At 32.1% G+C, this 17,424-nt stretch overlaps 1 protein-coding gene across 3 annotated transcripts in view; it reads left to right on the top strand.

Annotated features, from left to right (window-relative positions):
* Positions 1-17,424, top strand: part of LOC108916327 (hexokinase type 2) — a 65,227-nt gene that overhangs the window by 11,355 nt on the left and 36,448 nt on the right. The window contains exon 1 of one of the 3 annotated variants that reach the window (XM_018722549.1): positions 17,210-17,269. The exons of the other annotated variants lie outside the window; for them this stretch is intronic. Coding sequence (XP_018578065.1) covers positions 17,225-17,269 — 45 coding nt within the window. The 5' untranslated portion in view covers positions 17,210-17,224. Of the gene's footprint in view, positions 1-17,209; positions 17,270-17,424 lie in introns of those variants that run through there. 3 annotated transcript variants of the gene reach the window in all.

Below are 17,424 nucleotides of genomic sequence, written 5' to 3'. Positions count from 1 at the left end.
TCTTTTCAAATGGGTTTAAACCGGGTTCAAACCCTCAAAATCAAAAGACCCAATCTTTTCCCTTCTCTATAAGAGATACTTACAAAGGTTAAATTAAAACAAAGTTACGCAATTAGGAGGCTAAAAATATGGTACCAAGAAGTCAAGAATATCTCAATTTATTTTTGAAATACATATTTGGGAAAAACTTAAATTTTTAAAAATATAATTAATTAATTTTTTCTTGTCAAACGTTTCGTTCTTTATTTGGCCTTCTATCTTCAGGTGTCCTAACATAGATTTGTATCTCTTTGTTTTGAGTTTTGGCTCAGTAGAATATTTAGAAGACCTTTTTGTAAGGGTTAAACTTACGTTTAAATGCTAAATTAAAAAAATTGTGAGATAACCAAACTTACGTTAAAATACTAACTTTCGAAAATATGAGATAGTTGTTTTTTTTGACCCCATTTCTCTTTTGATGTAACTACTAAGAAATGGTGTCAAAGAAAAAATAAATATTTCATATTTTTGAAACTTAGTATTTTAATGTAGTTTGGCTTAAACCCTTATAAAAAAGCCTTCTAAACATTTAACTGATCCAAAATAAAGAGATTTGGAAGTTTGGACACCTGAATATGGAAGGTCAAATACAGAACGAAAAATTAAAATTTAAACTTACTGTTTGTTGTATGTGAAAAACATCGTGAATTGCTACCAAAACTGCAACTATACTTAAAAAAATTAATCTGATGATAGCCCTGGAAAAGCGAAACGTTGTATAAGAAATCGGATAGAGGGTAAAAAGTGTCAATGAAGATGTGTTTGCAGATTTTCAATATTGTTTCAAATAAGGCTAAGTAGGTACAAAAAAGAAAATAACATAATTGCTTTTTTCAGTTTTTTGCTTATATTTCCAAAAATAAGCCTCTAATCGACATGAGGTATACTTATTGGTTTTGTTCCTGAGGAAATTTGCTACAATGGTGGGCTTTTGCGAAAGTTCGCAAAATTTTTTTTATATTGCAAAATTAGCGGTGAATAGAAAAATGTACTAAATTTTCAGAATTAAATAAAAATAACAAATTTGACCGAAATTGGATGAAACTGCAGGAAAAGATAACTGTTGGGGTGGTTAACAAATACCTGCAATCCGGACCCCCAAAAAAAATGGCGGCGTTTTGCAAAATTATATTGTCGAAAACGCTAGCGCATGTATCTTCTGCCCAAGTCAAGATATCGAAATTCGACCGGAAAGGATCTAAAGGTAATTACATTATCTCGCGTCTGTGTAAATTTCAGATTTTTAAGTTGCAAAATAAAAAAAATTTGCGAACTTTCGCAAAAGCCTACCCTTGTAGCAAATTTCCTTAGGAACAAAATCAATAAGTATACCTCATGTCGATTAGAGGCTTATTTTCGGAGATCTAAGCGAAAAACTGAAAAAAAGCAATTATTTTTTCTTTTGTTATAAACAATATGACGCTCGACATCTACAAATACACAAATTTAGGCTTTTATTCTGTGTATTTTTTACTTAATTTTAAACCCATAAAATTCAAGGTAGGCCCGATTATTGAAAAAAAAAACCTAATTCGCCCGGACTACTAGGCTTATTTTATTCATTTCAAAATTTAGAAATAAAAAGTTGTCATTCTGGGAACAATTGTTTATACAAATTCTGACTTTTTTTATGAACAAGTATTTGTAGAATAAGCTTTCCAAGTCGCTTTTTCAGAGCACTGTATTTCATTTTTGCAATAAGTATTTCGTTCTAAAAATTATTTTTTTTTTCTGTTTTTCATTACTATTATTTTTTATTTTCCATTTAAAAATTAAAGTAAGTAGCAAAAAAAATAGTGTATCTGGAAATTGAATTCACATCCACTATAACTGCAGGCTAATTATATTTGAAATCGCATTATATTCGAAAGAAGCGCACCTGCTAGAGCTGTCAGCTTCGAGTCAGCCAATACATGTAGCATGCGCGTACTCCCCAAATTTAATGCCTTCCCCTCTCTTGCTTAGAAATTGTCCAAAACATGACATAAATTTATTTAATTTTAATAAGCAATAGCATATAATCGATGTAAAATTTCCCTGGGACACGATGGTGCAATTATTTTTTTGCTACTTGCCGTAGTTTACGAGATATTTGCGAAAAACCTTATTTTTTACGGTGTTTTGACCTTTTGACCCCTTGCCTGACCACCTAGGTCAAAATTTTTTGCGGATTCGGATTCCTGAGGGTCGAAAACATATTTGCGCCCAGGTTTGATCGACAGAGGAAAAAATGGAGGTTCAGCCTCCATTTCAATGGACTAAATAGATACAATAATATTTTAGATATATTTTATGCCTATACATATTATTCTCCAAACGTAATTAGTAGCAAGTTTCTATATATTTTAGTAATTAAGCAGTGTTTTTAAGTTAATACGCCTCGCCAAAGTAAAAAAATAATTCATGTTAGGTATATATTTTTTTTACTGAAAATAGCAGTTAATTTACATTATCGGATTGTTAATGTGAAAATATAAACATTAGACTGTTGACTATTCTATGTTATACGTGTTTTAAGGTCACTTTTGAAGAAGAAACTACATGTAATTTTAAAAACCGTATTTCTGTTTTTATAATGAAGGAATAGTAATTATAAGATTGTTTAAGCTTATTAACTAAAAATCATTGCCTACTCAATAAAAAAATATTATTGTCCTCGATAATCTATTACTGATTAATAAAATATTTACTCTCTTTCCTTATGAGATTGTATGCACACAAATTGGAGCCGTTCCTGAAAAATCGGGCGAATGTGGCTGCAGTTTAAATTATTAGACTTGAAGCGTTGGCCGCTAGAACAGCACCTGCCGGGGTCCCGTTTCGTGACTCACGCTGGGCGATATTTTTTGTACAAAATCCCGTCCTTAAATAAATGAGAAAAATGATATTTAAATTTAAAAATTATTGCATTATACCGTTTGGATGTATGCTATTTGTGCAACTCTTTAATTTCTGTCCGGTTTATTTCGGGCTATACACACAAATAAAAAAATTGATTAAGTCAGATATTAAAGTACATACTAAAAAGAAAAGGAAGTTCTTCTGATAGATTCGAAATATTGTCTAGGTATCAATTCCCCCAGTTAATATGATTACTAAACAAAGGCTGCTCGCGCGGGGGGATCTGCAGCGCCCTCTTTAGGAATTTTCATAGTAAAAAAATAATTTAAAATTGAGTTTACAATGTTATCTGGATAATTAAATAGATTAGCGTTATGCAAGGGCGTAGCCAGGAGGGCAGGGGGGCGCGTCCCTCCCCTAATAGTTGCTGCTGCACACTGCAAGTTTCAAAATGTGTTTAGGTTTTGAAATTTTATATCGGTAGGTCGCTGATTGCGTAACCCTTTTTTAGAATCAAACGAAAAAGTGTTTAGGTTTTTTTTTAGAGGTCTCCATAGAGCTTGCAGCCCTGGGCCAACTCCTAGCAAAAATCCTAGTTATGCCCATGGTCTTATGAAACATATTAAAAAGGAAACGTTAAATTTGTAATGTGCAGTCAATTTAAGTCGACTTGCAAAATTCGTTTGAAAAACTCCGAATACGTAGGTTTCGCGTAGCTCGCTGTGGCATCTGTAAAGTGTTTACAGCGGTGGTTATGGTTACCGTCACTTAGCAGTGAAAGACGGAATGGACGATGCAGTTTGGGCAATGTTTATTTCGACCATTCACGGCCTTTTTTCCTTATTAAACATAATTTGTTTAAGTGTGGTGTAAAATTTTGTTACTTACGTATTGCTTCTTGTGTTTTTTTTAAATATTGTAAAAATTTAAATTGATTGTAAAGACAGACTAACAGTAATGGAAGTTAATAGAAAAGTAATTGAAAAAGTTTATTTCGGACAAAAGCAGAGGAATGGACTTTCACTATAAAAAATAATGTTAAACACATTTTCCTTATATTTCAATAGTACTTAAAATAAAACTATCCAATTACATTAATTTTTTTTCCAATATTCTGTACCTAATTTTTTCCGCCCTCCCTGGTATGGAAGTCAAGAGCCACCACTGAATACTAAACCATCTTTTGGTAATTTTAAATTAATATTTGCAATTATTAGCCTAGAGAAAGCCAATCCTCCACAGTTGTTGCCCCATTTCATAGAATTTTAAAACTCCATTCGCAACTTAAATATAAGGATTCAAAATACGCTATTAGTATCAACTCAAGGCATATTTATTTCAATGTTCCTTGAGTTGTCCTGTTTAATTATGAACCAGCGGTATTTATGATTGCTCATTGATGACGTTTTATCTCTTTTATTTCTTATTTGTATTATTTAAAAATTATGTACTTCTTAGTTTTACATGATTTTGGTTAAAATAATAGTTTGTTCTTTTTACCGAGTGGAAGAGCAGGTTTAACTTGAACTCTGCCATTTAGCACTATATAAATGGTAGTTATTTGTATTATCATATATTAACTGGGTGTTTAGCATAGTATTAATGTTTTTCAATCATATCACAAATGCAATTTGCTTTCACTGCCACATTTCCTAGACCCAATGGCGTAGTTAAATGCATTTTCATAAATATTAGATTTAATTATATGTAGTACCTAATGATTTACATACTTATACAAAGTCATAAGGGAAATAAATTGTAGAGAGAACATTTGAAAAAATTATAAAGCCCTTATACCTTTGAAATTTCGAAAAAAATATGTGGGAAAATTATATTTTTGCGATTGTCACCTACACTGAAAAAAGTTCAATCGTGTATGACCCGTTGTGTATTTTGAAAATATTTTCAATTGCTTTATATTTAAATGCCAAATCTTTATGTTCTATTTTTTAATGGGACAAAATATATTTTTACGTATTCGAAATTGGAGTAATATTTTATCTCTACACTTTTTTTAATATATATATATATATATATATATATATATTTGCATCAATTGCAGAAAACATAGATTGTATTTCTGATTAAAATAATTGTCAGTATGCTGTTATTATGGCTCAACCCAATATAATCGATAAATATCTGACGCTAATAATTAATATGGTCATGGTCTGAACCTCGGTCCGAACGAATTTTTAGCTTTCTGGAATATAAATGATCTGAATGTTTCTTGAAAATTAATTTACACTTTCTGAAATCGAAATGACATTTTCTGAATTATGTAGAATAGACATATTTATTAATATCTTGAGATATTCTGTGGTCTACAAAGATACTGACTATTAACTTTTTCCATAGACGTACGTGTAGTATCGGAAAAAATATCTAGTATCTGCCATAGTGCCATCACATATTTCCTATGCCTCAATTTGGGGTAAGACCATTATTGAAAACCACATAACCACCGTTGCCGGGATTTTTGCCTCCGGCAGCTTTGTAGGGAGAGCTTGTCGAGCTAGTCGGTATTCCTGTATTTCGGCTGGTTGTACTGCTTAGAAATTTGGTCCACGCTCTGATTTGTTTAGCATAATGACACTAAATACATCCTCGGGATGATACTGCTTTGGTAGAAAAGCTTTCAACGAGTCGTTTTCTACTGAAATAATTTGATTTTCCAGAATTATGAGCACTTTTTTGCACTTTTCTCTCCTGCAAATACCAAAGTCGACGTTTGATCTCGGTTCAGGGTGACTCCGCTGATTCTCGGGAAGTGTTCTTCGGTATGGATTCTGACATTTTTGGGCGATTTATGGCTGTTGGCACGTTCCATCGTCGAAACTACCTTTTTTAAATATGTAAGACAGTCTCAGTCTTGTGTCTCAGCTTGAATTTCGTGCATTCCTGGCATTTTCAAGGAAAAACGGATGAAATTTCGATTTTTTTTTTTTCGAAACGGATGAAATTTCGGTTATTGGCAGTTGCTTTGCCAACACCACCGGCCTTTCCAGATGTTGTCCATTGCGGCTTAGAGTGTTTGGGGCAGCTAGCGCACTATATCCAGTTGGATTCGAAACATGATATTTAATTTCGGTTCGAAACATAAGTGAATGTTACCATTTTCGCTCTTCTGCTTCACAGGGATAGTTGGCTAAATGAAATTGAGCATCGGCAATCTATTCCGCCTGGGTTCTTGGTTTTCCACGCATAAAAGCTGTGTAAATCGTAGGTCAGATTCGAAAGTTGAGTGAAATCCAAAATATACTTGGGACATCGATTAAAACAATATTAATAGGTTTGATTAATGTTTAATTCACAGAATGAATGTTGCAATGTACAAACTGTTTAGCTTCTCGTTTGAAACAAAAAAAATCTAGTAGGTATTTTTAGCTTCTACGACGCTGTATAATTCCTATTTAACAATGACCTTAAAATTTTAATTAGATACAACACAGCACCATCCAATCAACTGACATTTCATTGGCATGCCAATCGACTAGTTATATGCCGAAATATAATAAATAATGTATAACGGCGTTTGCGACTAACCCAGGAAACCTGATTAATCCTGTTAATATTTACCACGCCTATATTTTTATTTTTATTAATAACCTTGTAACTTTTTCAACGTACGCTTGACAAAACCCGAATGACGCCCGAGACGTAGGAAGTCAACGCGCTATTAAAAAATTGGCGTACAATCGACGCAGACTGCACGAGCCTTAGATGAGACATTGAAAAAAAGAAGATACATTCCGCTTTTTGCCACATACTAAATTTATCTAAAAATCAACATTTTAGTTAAGTAAATAAGACCCTTCTACTTTTATATGTACACCACTGGATTACGGTATTTGCGATATGATATAAAATACTAAATAAAGTTCTATTGCCCTATATTATTTTAGTATTGTTATCCTTAGATGGAAAACACAAATATTGTAAAACATAATGTATTAAATAAAATTTTATAAAAAAGGTATATCCTAAACATGAAATACGTATTAGTTTCACTGGAATTCCTCAAAACAGTACTAGTCAAGTAATTATCAATGATCTCTCAGAAACTATCGTTTTATTTTCACTGGTAATTCATGATGTCTTACAATTAAGTATTACGTAGCTAAGTTGGCAGTACCAACAACGATCAATAATAGCAGCTCGTAGTTTACGTGAAAATCTATAACACATTGGATTTAATTAAAGCGCCACCGCAAATTTCTTACTCTATAAATTAATTGAACATTGGAATTGTTTGTCAGTATCGAAACCATAGAATCGACTGTATGTAATTTGTCTTTACAGTTAATAGAACGATGATGCGCAAATTTCTACAACCTACGTCATTCGAAGCGGTAGTAATGAAACATTTTGAACCTCTATCATTTTCTCGACCGATAATAATAAAAAAGACAAGTTACAAAAAAACGAGAAGAACAAACCAATGATGTGGAAGATTTCGGTAATATGTTGATATGGAAAATTCCAAAATCAACACCAATAAAACTTGAAATCTTATTTTTAAAGACTTGAAAAATATGTGTTTCTAAATTATAGTCACTTTTAGGTCTCTAGCACTAACACATGATGTTTGTTAATTATCTTAACATCGTATCGAAACTCGAAACTGTTCAGTCGATAGGTATTAATACTTTTGGGAAAATACCAAGCGAAATTGCTAGATATTTTGGGTTGCCCAATCCACAGGAGTAGTTTTAGACGGTCATCTGCAACCATGCTTGCAGAAAGAAGCATGATGACTGGCGGAAACTTACGTTGTTCATAACGAAATTGCGATATCAAATCAAACTTTGAGAAGAGAACCACCTAAAAGAAAATTGTACTTGCAAAGTAGATATACATATTATTAAAAATGATTGATACTTTTATTGATAGGCATGTTAACTACTGAATACGTGCTATTATTGCACGGGTTCATATAAAATCCAGTTTTTTGCAATAGAAATTATGTAAAATAACGTCATTTCTGACATGAGTCATAGATAAATACATATAAATACATTTGTACGAATACTTCCCTAAACCACATAGTCGCAATTCTACAATTCCCAACTATTGACCTTAGTATTGACATTACACAAGGATATGCGAAACGTCAATTACTAGTCGTGTTTCACTTAGGGTTGCCAGATTGCCAGCTATCGATTACCGAACACCAGTGGCGGCTCGTGCTATATGAAAATGGGTGGGCACAACTTAGTTATGTGTGTTTTGGGAGTGGGGTCACAGAAGACAGATGCACAGGCAAAACAAAAAAAAAACACAACACTTGCAAAATGTGATCTGTTCATTTGTTGAAACTTGTCAATGAAATGGCAAGGCAGTTTGTTTAACCCTAGATGCAAACCTTCGCATATGGCATGGAGCTACCGCTTACAACACCAGTTCCTTGAGGTACAAGTTACCAGATGACGATGGTACCTAAACCTATTTACTAGAATTACCGAACAAATTTGTGTTCGGTTTGCCTTTCATTCCGGACACGAACAATTGAGTTAATTACCGAACAGTCCGGACGAAATCCGGACGGTTGGCAACCCTAGTTTCACTGTGGCATTAATTATAAAGCAAACTGTAATTACTACTTGTTATAAAGTAGAAATAATTTTGTTCAAGCAGCAACACAATATCTCAGTTCATTCTTCTGGTCTAGAATCCTTGTAAATCTGGTTCAAGGCAGGACACAGCAGACATACAAATGATCAACAGTGATATTTAAGGACTGCGTATGGTTTTACTGAAGAGTACTTATTTGTTACAAAATGTACAGCCTTTTGTTTTGATGCCACTGTTTAATTAGCAAACTAAGTATGAAGAATTATGTGTTATATTAAATATAATATTTGGATTTCATGAGTTTCGTTTTCAGCAAGCTGGTTGTAACTAGTTTCCTTAATAAAGTGTAATTAACAATTTTACGTCAGATTACATTATAAAAATGTAAGCTGGAATGCGCTAATTGACAATTGAGACATTTAAAAAGTATTATTTTCACTTCTCTACAGATATCTATAACATGTAAAATGTTGCAATTGCACGTTGCACATTGGTGAAATATATCTTTTTCGGTAGGTACTACGCCAAAGTTAATGAATAAGTTGAGCTAATTTAGTGACACTAATAATAAAGGCATCTTCTGGATAAGGTAATAATACATTGCTGTTAACAATTGTCATTGTGCATGTCTCAAGTCATTTAATGCAACAGGTGTTTTTGTGTACAACCTCGTTCTTTAAAATGGTAAACTGTACAAGTAGTGAAATATGTACTTCGTTTATGGTCTTGCTAACCTTAAACTTTTTTGCGATATTAAAACAACACACTGTATAATTGTCGTATGTTGTAATTTAATGTTACATAAGTATTTATATTTTTTCACGGAAATATACAAATAACATTTATAACACAAATTACATAATAAATAATGAAGAGTATTACATTGCCATTTTCAATTATTGACGTACCAGGAAAATTTTATCTGGTAGGTTAACCAGGAAACCACAATGAATTTATTAGTTTTCACAAATTGGAAAACTATTTTCATCATTTCCAACACATCAAAATGAAATTATTTATATGAATAATAAACTGAATTCAATACAGCATTATCTGATGATGTTGGTATGTATATAAAACAAATTCTACAATTATTATTATGGAGTGTGCAGGATAAATTTGATACTATTTATCTAAAGGGGCAAACAATAACATTTTTTAAAGCAATTAACAAAAGACGAGTTTAATTAAAATAAGCAACTACAAGTAAATATTTTGGAAAATTTGTTGTTCTAAGAGGCGACAATGTAAACAATAAATTATTTGACTAAGTTCTGAATGTAGGTACCTTATTAAATATATATATATATTCGTGACAGTTTAAAGAGTTTATGATGTACTAAATTATTTTGCTATTTTGAAAAGCGTTAAAAATAGCGCTTCATATCTAGTATTTCATAATTTAATAAAATTTATCTTCATGCGTATTTCACGTTACTCATTATTAATTAGAATAGATAAGTTATCTGCTCATCCTACAGTTTGTTTAATGTTGTTTCATTATTTTCATACAGACATTCCAGCTACTCGGCGATATGATTTTTTTCCAAATATGTAGAGTTACTGTTTAAAGATTATTTACTTCACTGTTACAGTAATGAGTACTAATTCCTTGAGAAACTTGTATAAAAAGTTAAAATTTTAATACTATGTATTTTATTTTGCACTTAGGCAATATAGCTTGTTTACTACTAGGAAACGGAATAGAAAAACAACGTCATATCACTCTAGAGCGAAATAAGCGGACCTAAATATTATCGCCAGTATTTTGATCCTATTTTCTACCCTTCTTTTCTGCAAGGGTGAATGTGCCTTGTATAAATGAAGCAGGCGAGTGAAAGTACAAAGTTTATTAACATTAATATTTGATATATAACAATAATTTGCTTTAAATTAATAACAAAAATCATTTACAACCGTCTTTAAAAACGAAAGTACAATTTGAGAAGGAACCTTTGACAGTAAAAACACCAGAAAAACTGCCTAAATTTTCTTTGCCAGCGAATATATGTTGTTCATTTTCCCTCACAATAAATTCAGAAAAATTATCACTAGTTCTTTCGACTCCTCCCACTAAACACGAAACGTAAATGAAACGTTGCAAATGAGATGTTTTACTAAACATTTGAGACATTAACTAGAAACGTTTCTGTTTCATTACAGAAATGTAGCACTTGAAAACTTATTTAGTGAAACATAGCCGAAACGTTACAATTGAAGAGAGTTTGAAACATTACTCGAAACATTCCCTTTCGATCTCAGAAACATAACAGACGAACAACCCTTTGCTATTTTTGCTTATCTTATGGAACATTCGGCATTAGTTAAATTTTGCTCTCAATCCCTAATCCCTCTCAAGCGTTAGTTCATTTGCTTTTGTTATACAAAGACATAATTAGAAAAAAAAAATGTGGTAGCATATTTATAACACAAGTCTAGAAAAAATGTATGTTCGTAACTTGCGTAGACTGCGCGAAAGACAGCCCGAGTTTATTTGTTTCCCGTGTGTCGTTTCAATTCGTATTATGTTAGGTTAGGTTTGCGGTTTTCCAGTTTGCTTGGTTTCGTTGTTCTTCATCTTTACTTTGACGCTATTTTATGTGATAATTTGTAGTGTGTGCAGTTGTGGTTATTGTAAGGTGCATATAAAATAATGAATATTGATGCAAAATGTTTAAAATAATATGTGTAGGGATTTCCAATTTTGCATCACATCTACCTAAATATAGTTATATCCACTACCTATTACAGACAAGAGAACAAGGGACAAGAACTAAGAAAATGGAACAGCAACTATACGTTTTGATATAAATTTGAAGAGCAACTACTTAGTCAGTGAGAACTATTTGAAATATGGATGAATTAAGTGAAATAGACGTCTTTTATTTTATATTTTGTACAATGTGTATAGGCATGCTGAAATAAAAGAGTTTAGGTATACCTACAGATATTTACTTTGTCAAGATATCATTTTGTATCCTTATTTCTGCTGTATAATTTATTATTATTAAAAGGATGGATGTAATATTGACCATGCGTTGAAGAAATTATAATTTTATATTATTTTCCAGTAATGTTATTTGTTTTTCATGTACCTACCATTTCAAGATTCATAATCAAAACTATAACTTTTTCTAATTATCAGTTCGTCATTGTTACCATATTCATGATGGTCTCAACATTAGAAAATTTCCATTTCAGAAGCGTATTTGAACAATATAAAATGTGTAGCTTTTTTAAATGCTTCTGATATTGTTTTGTGACATTTTTATTTGTACGATGAATGGCAAAATTCGTAATCCTATTAGAAACTTTTTTCAGTGGCTTCTCAAAAAGAAAGAAATCCTTGGTAAAAGTTGCCGCATCCCCAAACTAGAAGCGCATATTTATTTTTTTTTTAAATATACAATGTAACTTATTTTAGTTCGAATTAAGTCATTCATACAAATACAAATAAAAGTATTACAAAAGAGTATTAAAGATATTTAAAAAAATACTCACACTTTTTATACTATTTCAAAAACGCTTTTGAAATGAAAATTATCTAAAGTTGAGAAATATGAGAACAATATGGTAATAAAATTATTATGTTACTCAAACATTTTTGAAAATATACTGAAACGTAAAACAAAAATATCGAGGGCATAAATGGAACATAAAAAGAATGTTACTGAAACCAATTTTTTGAAACGTTTCATTGGAAACGTATTTTGGGGAGGACATCTTGGGCTTCTAGAACGTTACCAGAACGTTGCATGGATTTTTTATGAAACGTTTCAAGAAAAATGGAAACATTTCTGAAACATGTCAGAAACTGAAAAATGTTTAGTAGGCTGCTATTAAACGAGATATTTTATTCTTGGACGTTATGCTATCTTCTACATATCCTGATGCTACGGATGCTACAGTACAGTATCACTCTTCCATTTTCCATGTCTTTTCAATGTTATCATATCTGCACCTGCATCTACGAGAAAAGTTGACGATGTACGTCGCAAACAATAACCTGTGTACATTTTAGCATCTGTGTAGTCGAGATATTTTGCAATCCTGGACGGTACGCTACCGAAGGTATTTTGGCCTACTGGTTGCGCAGTACATCGACCATTCCGATATGTCAGAAGAAATCGCCGTTCTTTATTTTTTTTGGTCGCAAAGATACTGTTGATACAGTTAGATAGCGTGCATTTAATTTTCTTCCACAATAGTAAAAGATTTTGCTACTCCAGTTTTTGTATCGTTAATTAACGATTCCTTTGTCACCTATATTATCCATCAAGAGCTGTACCAATTCATCTCTTCTTAATCCTCCAAAAACACCCATTAGTAGAACAACTTAGAATAACAGAAACCTATTAAGCACATGCAATAATATAGCCATTTATTTCCTATATTACATTTTCCAAAAGATATGTATGACTTGATGCTTCTCTAATAAAATATCCTCTCTTGTCAATATCTTAGATTCTTTTGGAATATATCCTTTCGATATGTGCTTCAAATAAGCCTCTCTATGATATTCTCCTATATTTACTTTTCTGCGCACTAATAATGTGGTCTTCAACATTGAATACTTTGTCCACAATGTGTTAGTTCTGAATGATTCTGACTAAATAAAGATATACAAAAAATATAAATTATCAAAAATTATAAATATTTCTTTAAAGTGAGAAAAGGTAATATACACCAGTTCTTGGAGATATCCCATTAATATAGTTTCACTGACAGCTGTCACTGAATTTCTGCTTGTCCAAGTCTCAAAACGTTTATATTCTTTATCATAAAGTAATTTAGATTTCTTAGATAGTAATTCTTCATTGGCTTTATTGGCAGAATCAAACATCAAACTATCAAAATCAACAAATGTGCAGGTGTCACGATATATCTTGGATATATCGTTTATATACTGAAAAACTGTTTTCATTTTCATTTGCATTTAATTATTAAATTTAAAATAAATCAGATACTTCAGTAAAAAATAAAACGTTGTATGCACCACGGGAGATACTAGGATGATTATGCCCTTAGGCGTCTTGCTTTCCTTGGGCCTAAATCCCTGTATCTCCCTTGATACATAAATAACTTTAAAAGTTCACCGTTTCTAGATTACTCATATAATAATTTAATTTAAATATTGATAAAGGTGAGGATAACGATAGTGAAACCGATTTAATTGCACATGTTTTTCTTTACAAAATCCTCATTTGTAATGCAAATCAGATGTAAATAGAGTTAACTTCGCGAAGCAATTATTTAGTTGCTGCAGTAGGTCATATACGGGTATTAGAATAATTGCAACGAATGAGAAATATTTCATTACAGAAATATTGTAAAAAAAATTGTATATGTAAAAATCAATTCATAAGTTGTTAAAAATGAGATAATAGTTGAAAACAGTTCGTTTTTTTTTTAAGTTTATATTGACATAAAATAGTTGATTATTTCCTAACTATATAGAAAAGAGTCCTTGATATCCACATCGTCACTAGATAACCTTCCCCGAATTTCCGAGGAAACAAATTAATTTACTCGTAACGTAAAATTTCCAACTTTTAGTATTATAAGGCCGTAAGAGAAGAAACTGTTGTACCCAAAGGTCAATGAGTGAAGTAGTAGAGTAATTTATATGCAAAGATATGACTTGTATTTTTTAATATAATCACATGACGTTTTTATAAAAAGATCTTTTGTTTATCTAGTAAAAAAAGTCACATTCAGTTTTAAAATATTGATAAAATGTAAGGTAATGTAAATCAAATAATACTATCATTATTATTCCACACAATTAAAGTACGTTGAAAATATTTGATAATTATCTGTTATATGACCCTTGTTACTATTCCAGGAAGAAACAGTCAAATATTATTAAGTATTATATGTTTTGTTGACAATTGATAGGTACAACCCATGTAACCTTTGCTACCAAAATATTACGTCGATGGAATTCCGTTTAGCTGTTTCAAGTTCAATAAATTTGTGGGGGGAAGATAATGACTCATGGTAACATAACAACGTTACAGGAAAATCGAACTACGTCAACAAACCAGGCTTTACATAACTAAATAAAAGAAATAACCAACCACTAACGCTTTTCTTATCGAGGTAATTATTGATGCTTATGACCAGCTACTGTCTCAATAAATTGGTACACCAAAATTAAGTAGTACACACAAATTTAATCGCATTCAGTGAGTTTTCATTATCAAATTTAATTCTTACGCAACGTTACGTGTTCTTATGACTAATTTTCGTGATTCAGTCCATGAGAAATTTGAAATTTTAAAACTAGATTGAGGAATATTAGGCAATAGAAGGATGACATATTTTCAACCAAAAATTTTCCGATGCACATATTTGGATTTGTGAGGATATTGATGTTAGTTTTTTTGTAAGTTTATAACTTATGTAGCAAGTTGCACAAGCCAAACTTGCTCTAAATAAGAAAAAAGTTTCTATAAATAGAGATCCAGAAGGGTTAGGTTTCCGAAATACACATTGATGTTCAGGTTAAGATAAAATCCTATTTATTCCAATATTTCTGATTCTGTTTGATGTAGATACAGTCTGTATGATACCTATTTGTTTGGATAGAATTCCAAGAAAATAATAATAATAATACTTTATTCGTTGAAAAATACATAATATAAAAACAATACTTGAATACATGTATTGAGAGATTGTCTACTATAAAAAAAATCAGGTACCTATAGTATATAATTTATAATTTTTTTAATAAGATATAAGAAAAGAATAAGCCAATAAAGTTCTGTTATCGGAACTACTGGTAACAATTTACTGCGGCAAGGGCGCGCCTTAAATTTTCCGCAATATTTTCATCATATTAAATTATACATATGAGTTAAATACAGGGTGTTAGAAATTTGACTGTCTTAATTTTAACAGACGATAGAATACATTAAAGTAAACAAAAAAAACCTTATATGACATGCGTCTTAAACTCAACCATTTCCAAGAAAAAAATTATCAAAATCTCCAACTTGATGTACAAAAGTTAACGTGTATAGAATACCATAAAATACAATGTTTATCACTTTTTTAACTTTATTTTTTATTTTTATTCTAAAAAATAATTAGCGTTGTAATAAATTTAAAATTCATATCGAGGAATATGACAACGGCGCGGCGTGTAACATGAGGTAATACTAAGTAATACGCAATTCAGTTGGTGTTGATGGTGTTAGTATCTGGAATTGAACCGTGTTGGAGTGTTTTTTGCATACCACTATTCCCTTTTCTTGAGGTATTTTCCAGCGAGTACGCGAAAATTGGATTCGAAGGTGTCGTGCGTGCATCGAAATTACTGAATTTTGCTTTTTGGTAAGTCCCTAAATTATTTTTAATACGTATGATTATTTGGACGACGGCGACGTGAATCTTTGGGTACTTGAATTACATATTTTTCAAATTTATAATTGGATTAAATGTTAAGTTTTAAGAGATTCATAATTACTAAAATTCGAGCTAAAATTTAAGCACAAAACTATCTTCGTACTACAAAATCGATATATTTTATTTTATTTATTTAAAAACTGGAAAACAATTGTCTTGAAATTTACTAAATGTTCCACACAACATTCACTTTCACCGGCAGGTGATTGGTGTAATTTTTCACGAGATTTAATTCAACCAATTAGCGATCGCATTATCTCGAGCGAAGACATAATGGTTTGTTATTATTCATTATAAACGAATCATTATCTTGAGCGAAATTTAAGGATTTTTAGTTGACAGTACCAGCGGTGCAATGTTGGTTGCCTTAGCTCGTCGGCGGTCAAGTGGCTTGTAATCATTTATCAGTGTCGCACCATATTTCTCCGAGAATGTTTTCGATGTCGTCAAGGGAGGCAGCCATGTTAAAGTTTTTTTATCGAAAAAATGTACTTAAAAAAGAATCTAATAAAAAATGTGTAGGGGGTAGTTCATTTCAACGTCTTATAATAGGACGAGGACAATAAAAAATACTTGTCTAGAAGTTTTATCAGTCTACATATGACAAATTTCACTTTCTAAATTTCAAACTGTTTGGAAATAAATAAATAAAACTTTACATATTTCACCCCCTTTTAAGGGGTCGTAACTCCTCTAGGGGACCTTCAATCAAAAAATTGTATATAAAGGACCCCTATTAAAAGTGTTTAAACAATTGACCCTCAAATTTTTTGCACATTATTCGGGATCACCCTGTACATTATGTAGGTTTTATACACATTGAAATTTAGCCAAATGATTTATAATTATTGCAAAAATATATTCGTAAAACTTCAACCTACAAATAAAATTTTATGTTTTACTTTTATTTATACTACAACCAGTACAATCACAAGATAGTTAGAACAGGGCGGCGGAAACCTTAGAGCCGGCCTTGATTTTATCTATCATCTGGTGTCATTCAAGCTGAATCCCAATATCTTTTCTAGTAGTTCACAATTCTAATGAGACCTACCCTTAACACTCGACGTCGTCATTACCCCCAATACGCGTCTCGGAGACCCAAATAATCACAAAGACCTCACCGGACGACCCCTGACCGGTGCCGTATCGATCCCGCCAAGGTCAAAAACCTCCCCTTCGCGCCCGACGCGGCTGCGCGACCGCCGCTTGACGTCACCGCCGCCGAAATCGAAACCCCGGGGGTGTGGCGGATCGCGGAACGCCACGGAAGCGCCAAGGTGACCCCGTCGTCGTTTCTGGAGTCGCGCGTGACCGGACGCCCGTATACGCGTACATTCTTCCAGAGTGCTCCGGCAAGATGAAGATGGCCCCCGTGGATACCGGCGAATTCGTGAGTCCGCAAGTAAGTGATCTTTAGGAGAGCCTTGTTAGTCTGATGCACTGCGTTACGCTTTTGGCTTTGCCGATGACTTAAAAGTGTTGTTGCTGGTTGCGCGAAATTGGGCAATAGTTTTTGCGACACGATGCGATGGAGTGGGTCATCGGATCGAATACAGA

Source organism: Anoplophora glabripennis, unplaced genomic scaffold, assembly GCF_000390285.2.
Source record: "Anoplophora glabripennis isolate ALB-LARVAE unplaced genomic scaffold, Agla_2.0 scaffold1432, whole genome shotgun sequence".
Classification (NCBI taxonomy): Eukaryota; Metazoa; Arthropoda; class Insecta; order Coleoptera; family Cerambycidae; genus Anoplophora; species Anoplophora glabripennis.
Note: the sequence above shows the minus strand (reverse complement) of the source record. Positions and strands in the feature narration are given on the sequence as shown.